The following is an 11,041-nucleotide window of genomic DNA, read 5'->3' on the forward strand; positions in this document are numbered from 1 at the left end:
GGAGTTGTTTATAGTTTTTGATCACGTGATCTTGATCTTGATCTTGAAGTCACATTCTTTTGATTGTAAGGACTAAAAAATCCTAAGAGAAAGACATAAATAACCATCTCACCACTATTTATTAGCCAATCATGAATACCTTAGTGCATATCATAAGATTTTGTACTTGAGAAAATGTAGCACATGCACAAAAAGGACATAAGGTGTAGCCTCGGCTTATAATAAAATTCAAATTAAATAAAATTGGTGTGTACATTATCCTGACTATTTTAATAAGTTTCAAATCAAATAAAATTGGTGTATACATTATGAGGCAAATTCAAGAAACTTACATGATTGCAAGTTTTTATTCTAGGAGATGTGGAAGTTATATGATGTAACTCTTTAGGTGATAGTCACTTTCAAACTTATGTGTTGAATTTTGTAGAAATTGTGATTGACTACTATTTGCTAATCACCTCACATGTATTTCAAGCTCTTGCTAGTTGTACACACTTCACAAGTTACTCTTTGCTAAACTTGGTACATGTTATTGTGTGTGATCTTGTTGTGGCCATTCAAGATTGAAAGAACCTTGATTTTGATGCAAAATATGTTTAAAGTTAGTGTTTTTGAGGATAAATTGGTTGGAAATCTGGTTTTTGAATGATGTGGGTTAAATTCAAGGGTTTTTAAAAAACTTTTCATCTCATACTCATGCATTTCATTCATAAAATACTATGCTTTGAGGAGTTTTTGCATAAAATTGCTTTGTTTTTCAAAAATTTGATTTTTCCAAATTTTTGATCAATCGAAACTGTTGCTCGACTGATCGAAATTGTGATTAAAATTTTGGTTTGAATTTGTCTGGCTCGATCGCTATTCGATTGATGCTGGATCGATCGAACGTGATTTTCAATCGATTGAATCTATTTTTCGACCGATCGAAAATCAGTCAGAGAGTTTTTTAAAAACATAAGTTTTTCACGCGTTCTTCACTATTTCAAAAATTTTTCAAAAACTTTTTGGCTCTCTCTCTTCGACCAATCCAACTCAAGCAAATTTTTGTCGTTTTCTCTCAAGTTTTCTCAAAGGTTTTTGTCTTCTAGCATCAATAAGACCCTTTTATCCTTTCTTTTTTGGTTTAATCTCATTTTTCATGCATTTTAGGGAGAAATTCGAACCTATGGGAATTTCGGGTTTTTGGTGTTTTCAATGATTTCTTTCAAAATTGATCAATGAGTTTTTGTTGTTGGATGATATTAACATGTTCTTCATGCTTTAATTTGATCAATTTGATGAATTGGAAAGAATTGAAATTTCTAGGGCATGAAACTACTCGATTTGGGGTTTTTGTTCAATTAAGCTTAATTTGGTGAAATTGGCTTGTGTTATTAATTCATTTTGTCATTATTTACTGTTATCTAACTTGTCTAATGATAAATTGATCAATTTATTGGGATTTTTGAAAGTGGTTTTTTAAAATTAGGGGTTTTGATATAAACTCTATGTTCAAGCCAATTCTGTGATTTTTAAAGTGTAATTGAACTATTCTCACTGCATTAGAGCATACATCATGTGTTAATATTGTTCATGCATCATATAGATTGTTCTTTTCTATATTTTTTTTGCTCTAACTGTGTCTAATGCAGCCTGCCCTTGGTTTTTTTTTTTCCTCTTTTTTGTTTATCATTTCTGATATTTAGAATCATGGTTAGGAAGACTAGAGCTCATAGGACATTCTCTTCTTCTTCTACTCCATCTTTTGATAGTGAGAGATTTCTGAGTGAGAAAAACCAAGAGACGTACGAGAAGCTGAACCTTCTTAGATCTGTGTGGGTTGAGAGGAAAGTTATTTTGGATGAGCTTGACTCAGAGATTAGGAGAAATTTTGAGCATAGGGGCTGGTTGCCTTTGATGGATATTGATCATCCTCCTCTAGCTACCTTGATTAGAGAGTTCTACTCAAACCTCTCTGTTTACTCCACTTTTCCAACATTCAGTTTGTGAAGAGTTGGATAAAGGGAGAAGAATATACCATTACTCCTTCAGTAGTGGCTTCTGCTTTTGGGGTGCCTGTTGTACAATAACCTGTGTATCCTTATGATGAGTCCCCTCCTCTTGATGATATCATGTCCTATATCACTGGTACTTCTATCCAGTGGGGTTCTGATCGTTGGATCACTTCTCATGAGTTGACCAAGATTCATTATCTCTTTTTCCGGATTTCTTGCCATTCTATCTGGCCCATCTCTCACTTGCACATTATTCCTATAGAGAGATGTGCATTTTTGTATGCTCTTGTGATGGATGCTCCTATGAGCTTTCCTCATCTTTTCATTCGATCTTTGATTGAGGTCCGTAGGAGTAGTTCTTCTGCTCATGCTCTTTTCTTTCCCTTTTTATTCATCGAATTTTGTTGCACTTAGGTTTAGATGAGTTTCCTGCTTCTGAGTCTGTACATATTATAACTCCTATAGGTGCCACCTTTCTTAGGCAGAGGGCTGCTCAAATGAGAGCTAGCTCTAAACACCTTAGCGTTGAGTCTTCTTCTGGTGTTGCACCTCTTCCTCCTCCTTCTTTAGGTGATCCCATTGCTGAGGAGTTTGTTGATCCTGTTGCTAATGCTGTTGTTGATCCTCCACCTTCTACTTCGGATGATTCTAGCATTTGTCGTATGTTGGACACTGTCATGACCGTTTAGGTGGTTCATAGTCAGCTTTTGGTGGATGTCCTCACAGAGCTTCAGGCTTTGCGTGCGGATTTGGCGAGCTTTCGACGGTCCCTCCACCACCTCCTTTTGATGATGAGTCTTAATTGCCCATTGGCAATTCATCACAAAAAGGGGGAGTACATATGGATGAAGATAGGGAATAAGGGGAGATTTTTCTGTTTTGGAGCTTTAGATTGTATCTAGGTGCTTCATTTTGTATACTTATTTTCTTGGCTCATGATGTATTTATTTTGTTTTCTTTCCTTTTTATGAGTTGTATATGATAAGGGGAGACATTATGTTTTTAGTGTTGTTTCTTGTTTCACATTATGCTACATTGGCTATTGATGATTATATTATGAGGTTATTCATGATATACTTTTTATTTTATGTTATGTGAAATCAAGATTTTATTTTGAAGATGCAAAGAAAATCAGTAGACTGGATGCTTCGAATTTCAAAGGTGTGGTGACTGTCTTGAAAGCTTGAAAAAGAAAGAACAACGATCAAAGGTGACTGGGGTTGTCGGCCAAGAACCCTTCGATGACAAAGTTAGTTTTCTCTTTTAAATTTTGGAGTTCCAACTTTTCAAGAAAAATAAGAACGTACGTTTGTCTGGTCTGAATGGGCATTTATATAGTACACCTTAGAAACGATTATTAGACTTGTAACTTCCCCTACATTTGATGAGGTTTGAGGGTTCAGAGATAACTTCCACAACCGTTTAGGAGTTACACTTTTTTCATATAACTGTCACTGGAAGCTATGCATGTGGTAAGGAGTTATAGTACTTAACTTGGATTTTACTCATGTCTTGGAATATTAGCATGTAGGCAAGTTCATGCTTGGGAATTATCCTAAGTGTCAGGAGCTCGTCCAGGAGCCTCCCTAACGAGCGTTCCTTGTTTCCACGGAAGGTCGTCCTTTTATAGACGACCTTCTCACGGACGGTTATCCTTATATGAATGACCTTCTTGTGTGGGATGCATCTTCTGCTCTGGACGGCTCCTTTGGACAATATGGCGTTGGTCAAATTTATCCTTCACCATCAGTTGCCCCATTGTCCAAAAGGTCGTCCAGAGCATTGGAGGTCGTCCAGAGCATTGGAGGACCTATTGTTGTTCTCTGGACGCATGTCTTCATGTTGTTGATCATATGCTACTCTAGGCATCACAATATTAATGACTGAGTTCTATGGTCTTAGATTGTGCCACTCGTCACAATTTCATTGGCGATCTGTTACGTCGATTCAAGTTTTTGAGGAAAATGCCACGTGGCGCTTCCTGGTTGGTCACGTAATTCGAGGTACTATTTTTCAACGCCTATAAATAGTAGAATTCCCCTCGTACCCTTTGCATTTCTCAAATTTTCTACTTTGACATCCCTCATCTTAGCGCCTCGTCTAGAAGTTTCCTGCGTCCATAGTCTCCCTTCGTTTAGATCCAGCTATTTTCTCCATCCTCGTCCTCAGATTTCAAGTTTTCTTAATAAATGTCTGAGGTGGTCCTTTCTTCGTCTAGCAATAGTGTTGATAAGGCCATAGGCGAGTATCATGACCTTAGCAGTGTTAGTGGGTCTATTGATAGTAGTAGCAGTGGTTGCAATAGCAGCAGTGGGGGAAACACTATAGATGAGAATACGACTGTTGTCCCTGGGGTTCCTTTAGAGGTACTTCAGGAAGGACTTAGGACGAGGGCTGAGTCTGGGTCTAGGGCTGGCACAAGTGCTCCCTCGTCTACTGTTTAAGACAAGGATGAGATAGTTTATAGTTGTGTTGTTGGGATCGCCTCTAAGACAGATGAGAAAAAAATTAAGCGTCCTTAAGACTTGGTACCAAATTCCTGAAGACTTGAATCCTAGGGTACCTGTACGTGGGGAGTGGTGTTGTCAACCTCGTTTTGGCGTTGGCATTTATGAGGCTTACCTTTTAGGGGGTTTGAGGTGCCCCTTAATGCCTTTGCCAGAGAGTTTCTTACTAGGTTAGGTTTAGGTATATGTCAGTTCAACCCCAATGCATGGAGGCTAATTGTCGCTATGCAAGTTTCGTGGAGGGAGGTGTTTAAAGGGGATCGTCCTCTTACTGTGGATGAGTTTCTCTTCTGCTATAAGCCCTCTGAGATTAACCAATCCCTTGGCTTCTATCAGTTCAAACCAGAGGGAGAGATTATAGGTTAATAAAGTCCTTAGTCACCTCAGATAGGAAGTGGAAGACGGAGTTTTTCTTCGTCTCTGGTTTTTGGGCTGGACACCCTATTGAGGTTGACAAGGATCTATTCCCTCCCTACACAGGAGAGTTAGGGAACCTTTGTCCTGAAGGTACGTCTGTGGTTGTCATTTTATTACTTGTTATTTATTCTTGATTATAGTCGTCTAAACATTTTTTTTAGGTGTTAGACGACCTCATTTGAGCAGGTTCTACCTTGAACGAGTCTAGAAGGCGCGTCAATATACTGACAGGACTTTCCATTTCTTGGTAAGTCTTCAATGTCTTGCCACTTGGGGGTTATATCCAGAGCCATCCGCTGAAGCTATTGCCCACGAGCTCACTGTTCGTAGACGTAAGTTCCCCTTTCTCCTCTTCTTTTCTCCTCTTTTTTTTTTTTTTTGGTTTGTGACTAACGTCTTTCTTCTCAGGAATGACGACGATGAAGGAGAGCAAGGGCAAAGAAGTGGTAGACGAGGTAGCTGGGCAGGGGGTGCACTCCCAGCCTCGTCTATCCATTGGTGACAAAAGAAAAAGCCTGTCATTAGGAGTTGATTTGGGGAACCTTCCAAGCAGGCGTAAAGAGAAAAAAGCCAAGCATAGGTTGTCCAAGCCTCAGGACGCCCAAACTTAGGACGACCAACCCAATCCTTTCCTCCTCTCCCAGGGTCACCCTGTCCAGATTTTGGATGTTGATTTAGAGCCCAAGGATCCCCCATCTGTGCAAATCCTATCCATGGTTAATGTGTCTACCTCGTCTCAACCTCCTCAACAGGTGCCTCAAAACCTTCTTGGAAATGAAGACTTGGCTTGGGAAAGGTTCGAGAAGTTGTGACGGACAAGGACGTGACAACATGTTATGACATGTCTTTGAAGGACTTTGAGCGCTCTGGTGTTCATGACCTTTTTAAGGTATGTACTCTTTATATATGTATACCTCGTCTTGTCATTAATACACATGTATATATTGTAATAAATTTTAATTTATGCAGGCAATGTCTAAGTTCATCGCCGCGTCTAGGCAGGCAACTGAGCTAGACAAGATGAGGATTCTACTGGAGAAGACGGTCAAAAAGGGGAAGGACGAGTCTAAAAGGTGGGCTGAGGTGGCTACCAAGGCCAAGGACGATGCAAAGAAGTTGCAAAACCACGTCGAGGGGTTCAAGACTGATGTCAAAGAGAAGGATACTCGTTTTGATTTCCTTCAGAAGAAGAACGACGAGTTAAGTGCCCTTCTTGAAAAAGCTAAGGGAGATGCAGTTGTAGAGTTTAAGGCGTCCAAAAAATTTACCAATTTAATGGATACCAACTATGCAGCTGGGTTTGAAGATTTCAAGATGGACACCGTGGAGAAATTCCCTGAGATTGACTTCAATTCTATCAAACTCAACCTTGGTGGGGATGCTACAAGCTCCCTCCTCCAGACGAGTTTATAAAACATCAATATAGAGGATGATGCTACCACACTGCCACCTCAGGACGAGCCCAATGCTGACACCCCTCCTACTTAGAGACGAGATTTTTATATTTTTCTTATTCAAGTGTTTTTCTTTTTATTTTTGTTTGGTCCATTGTTTTAGGACCATCTTTAAGATTTATTTGAGTACATTTCGCTTGTCTAGAGTGTTTTGGACGAGTTTATTAACAATTGCCTTTTAAGGCCTACTTTATAAGGGTTTTTGGATGGTGGTTGTCTACCCTTTTAAACTTTGATGAATATTTAATTTTACCCATCATTGAACGTTATTGTATGGATGAGTCTATCCTTTTTTCGTTATTATTGTTATTGGCTTCTAAGTAGTTTGCCCACTCTAAGTGTTGGAGGGTCGTCCATGCGTTTTTCTTATGGACGACCTACTTAATGTATGGGCGTCTTGTTTGCCATTTAAATTCTGAAATGTAACTCGTCCTAGAAGTGGTAACGATGATTTTTCCAGTCCTTTTCCTCGACCATAGGCTGGGCAATTGGCATTCATCTTTTTTCAAGACTTTTCTAGTGTTTTACACGTCCAGAACATGGGAGTGTCTTGACTAGATGCTCGTCCACTATTTGGGTGTTAGGCTTGCAATTTCTTTTCATCCTTTTCTTTGGACGAGTATAAGTTACTCCATCTGTTTTTCAGATGAGTATGCCTTAGCTTATTTTTTTTTGCTTTATTCTCATTTTGAGGAAAGCTTATGAACGTTACATCCCTGCATTCAGAGATTTTCATTCGTCTTAGACTTTTGCCTTTTTGTGGGTACTATTATGGAAATTAGATTTACGCATTGAATACATTAGAAATCCAAACCATATTATTATATAAACATCCTCCACAACTATGGCATATGCTTAGAAGCCAATGCCTTAGGAAAATACTTAGGAAAATACTTAAATGTACACAACCTCGTCTTTCACAAACTAGTCTGTAGACAGTGCAAAAGTTTAAGAACTAGTACACTTTTTATTCTTAAAACACACAATAGTAGTAGTAAGAACACATAATAGTAAACATGAGTAAACACGTAGACCATAGTTGTAACTTCGTCCATAGCTGTAACCTCGTCCTTGGTAAATTTTGTCCAAGCTCATTACGAATAGTACCTCCTCAGGTGCTCCACGTTCTAGGGATGCTCTAACATTCGTCTGTCCAGAGCTTTTAAGTAGTACGACCCCTACCTCTTGCAGTTGATTACCCTATAGGATCTTTCCCAATTGGGTCCTAATTTTCCATGAGCTGGATTCCTGGTTGCCAAGGAGACTTTTTTGAGAACGAGGTCCTCAACGTTGAAGCGCTTGAGTTTTACTATGGCATCATGCTGCCTAGCCATAAGATTTTTGTATCTTGCTATCCTTTGCTCTGCGTCCATCCTTACCTCGTCAATGAGATCGAGGTTAAGACGAAGTTGCTCTTCATTATCTTTCTCCTGGTATTTCATCACTCGATGGTTAGCCATATGAATTTTCGCAGGTATGACTGCTTTACTTCCATAGGCTAGCTTGAAGGGAGTTTCTCCTGTCGTTGTCCTGACAGTTGTCCTGTAGGCCCAAAGAACACCTGGCAACTCATCTGGCCATACCCCTTTTGCCTCTCGAGCCGAGTCTTGATGATTTTCAGCAGGGATCGGTTCGCTACTTCTGCTTGTCCGTTCACCTGTGGGTGAGAGGGTGAGGAATAGTGATTCTTGAATCTTAACTGTTCACAAAAGTCCCTAAAAGGTGCGTTGTCAAACTGTCGTTTGTTATCAGATACTAGTACCCTAAGTACTCCGAACCTACATAGAATGTTCTTCCAAACAAAGTTCTTAACATTTTGCTGCGTGATTTTTGTAAGAGGTTCGGCCTCCACCCACTTGGTAAAGTAGTCAATCCCTACTACCAGAAATTTCATTTGTTTGATTCCTAGAGGGAAAGGACCTAGGGTATCCAGTCCCCATTGTGCAAAGGGCCATGGGGCCATCATTGGGGCCTGGTACTCCGATGGCTGTCTAGGGATGTTGCTATAGTGCAAACACTGGTTACACACCTTGACATAAGCCTTAACATCTGCTTGAATAGTTGACTAGTAGTAGCTTGTGTGGACGACCTTATGGACTAGCGATCTTGCTCTCGAGTGATTCCCACATGCTCTTTCATGGACCTCCCTCAACACATAGTTTGACTTGTCTGGAGCCAGACACCTTAGGTGGGGCTGAGAAAAGCCTCGCTTGTATAACACTTCATTTATAAGGACGTACTTGGCAGTCCTGACCCTTAGCTTCCTAGCCTCGTCCTTATCTTCTAGAAGCCTTCCATCCTTAAGCTAGATTACTATTGGACTCATCCAATTTTCTCCTCCTCCTATTTGCTGTATATCTGGAAGGTCTATGCTCGGCATGTATTGGATTCTGTTGTATTCGTCCATAACTCCTCCTGCCGAAGCCGTTCTCACTAAGGCATCTGCTTCCATATTTTCCTCCCTTGGTAGTTGAACAAAACTCACTTCTTTAAATTTCTGGACAAGCCGCTTCACCCTGTTGAGGTATTTCTTCATTCGATCTTCCTTAGCTTCACACATTCCATTCACTTGATTGATGACTAACTGAGAGTCTCCCTTGACTATTACTGATTCTGCCTTTAAAGACTTAGCCAATTCTAGCCCTTTGAGTAGAGCTTCATACTCAACTTCGTTGTTGGTGGTTTGGTACTATAAACGGGCTGTGCACTCCAGCTTATCGCTCTCTGGGGACTTCAGTATGACTCTAATCCCTCCTGCGTACAGTGTGGATGATCTGTTTACATTGATAACCCACCTTTCAGCTCCTACCTCTTTGTTCAGCTCGTCCTGGCTGGGGGTGAACTCCGTAATGAAATCTGCTAACGCTTGTGCTTTTATCGCGCTCCTTGGCTGGTACCTGAAATCAAACTCACTAAGCTCCACAGCCCATTGGATTAGTCGTCCTGCGGCTTCCAACTTGTTCATTTCCTTCTTTAAGGGATGATCCGTTAGGACGTTGATAACATGAGCTTGAAAATAATGCCTCAGCTTTCTGGAAGCCGTGATCAAAGCAAAGGCTAGTTTCTCCATCATCAGATATCGTCCTTCAACTCCTCTTAGTGCCCGGCTCGTATAGTAAACTGGTTTCTGAATCCGCCCTTCTTCTCTAACCAGTGCCGAGCTCACAGCGTGCGAAGACACTGCTAAATACAAATACAATTCCTCACCAGGTACAGACGGGCTCAGTATCGGTGCCGTTATGAGGTAAGCCTTCAGGTCTTGGAAGGCCTTTTGACACTAGTCCAACCACTCAAACGCCTTCTTGAGGACCTTAAAGAATGGTAAACATTTATCAGTAGCTTTCGAAACAAACCTGTTAAGGGCGGCAACTTGTTTGGTAAGAGACTGGACTTCTTTAATCTTCTTCGGTGGTTCCATATTTAGTATCGCCTGGATTTTGTCGGGATTCACCTCAATTCCTCTATGTGAAACCATGAACCCCAAAAACTTCCTTGACGAAACTCCAAAAGCACACTTGCTTGGATTCAATTTCATATTATACCATCGAAGTGTGTGAAAGGTTTCTTGAAGGTCGTCCAGATGCTTCCCCTCGTCCAAACTCTGTACCAGCATATCGTTTACGTAAACCTCCACATTTCGTCCGATTTGAGGGCGGAACATGTGGTTAACTAGTCTTTGGTAAGTCGCCCCTGTGTTTTTTAAACTAAAAGGCATTATCTTGTAGCAAAATAACTCTTGGCTAGTAATGAAGGAAGTCTTCTCTTGATCTGTCTCGTCCATCTTTATTTGGTTGTAGCCTGAGAAGGCGTCCATGAAACTCAGTAGTTTGTGACCTGCCGTCAAGTCCACCAGTTAGTCAATGCGTGGCAATGGATAGCTATCCTTGGGGCAAGCCTTATTTAAGTCAGTAAAATCCACGCACATCCACCACTTGCCATTGGCTTTTTTGACCATAACCACATTTGCTAACCAGTCCGAATAATAAACTTCCCGGATAAACTCCCCGGTAATCAACTTCTGGACTTCTTCTTTGATGGCATTGTCTTGCTCATGAGCAAAAACCCTTTTCTTTTGACGCACAGGTTTGAAGTAAGGATACACGTTCAAACGATGGGTAATGACACTTGGGTCAATACCCGGCATGTCTTCATGACTCCACGTGAAGACATCAAGGCTCTTCTTCAAAAGCTGGACCAGAGTATACTTTGTCTCCTTTTCCATACTTGCCCCAATTCTAGTGGACTTCTCGAGGTTGCTCTCATCCAAAGGGACATCTTCTAACGCCTCAGTAGGTTCTGCTGTAATCCTTCTCTTGTCTATGCTCATTGTTTGCACGTGCTCGTCCATTGCCAACATGGCTAAGTAGCACTCTATGGCGGCTAATTGATCTCCTTGTACTTGACCCACTCTATGCTCGGTCGGGAATTTGACGGATAAATAGTAGGTAGAGGTTACCGCCTTCCAACAATTCAAAGTCGGCTTTCCAATAATAGCATTATAGGACGACGAACAATCAACAACAAGGAAGTTTACTTCTTTGGTTATCTGTTGCGGGTACGCTCCAACTACCACAGGTAATGTAATGGTGCCTACACGCTGCACCTTCATTCCTCTAAATCCTACCAATGGAGAATTCACTGGTTGGAGTTGATCTCGTCTTAACCTCAT

The 11,041-nt window shown here is 40.8% G+C and overlaps 1 protein-coding gene across 1 annotated transcript; it reads right to left on the reverse strand.

Moving 5' to 3' along the window:
* Positions 1 to 10,225: 10,225 nt before the first annotated feature.
* LOC142635434 (uncharacterized) lies at positions 10,226 to 11,041 on the reverse strand. The gene is made up of 2 exons (XM_075809588.1): positions 10,510 to 11,041; positions 10,226 to 10,416 (listed from the first exon to the last, which is right to left on the reverse strand). The coding sequence occupies exons 1-2, from the start codon at positions 11,039 to 11,041 to the stop codon at positions 10,226 to 10,228; spliced, it is 723 nt and encodes a 240-aa protein (XP_075665703.1).

This window comes from Castanea sativa, chromosome 5 (genome assembly GCF_040712315.1).
Source record: "Castanea sativa cultivar Marrone di Chiusa Pesio chromosome 5, ASM4071231v1".
In the NCBI taxonomy this organism is placed as follows: Eukaryota; Viridiplantae; Streptophyta; class Magnoliopsida; order Fagales; family Fagaceae; genus Castanea; species Castanea sativa.

What these genes read in the sequence shown, in the direction of transcription:
- LOC142635434 (XM_075809588.1), bottom strand. Translation starts at nt 11,041, where the DNA reads ATGAGGTTAAGACGAGATCAACTCCAACCAGTGAATTCTCCATTGGTA. An exon ending in GAGTCATGAAGACATGCCGG is followed by an intron (nt 10,417 to 10,509) that starts GTATTGACCCAA and finishes CTCATGAGCAAG; the next exon opens with ACAATGCCATCAAAGAAGAA.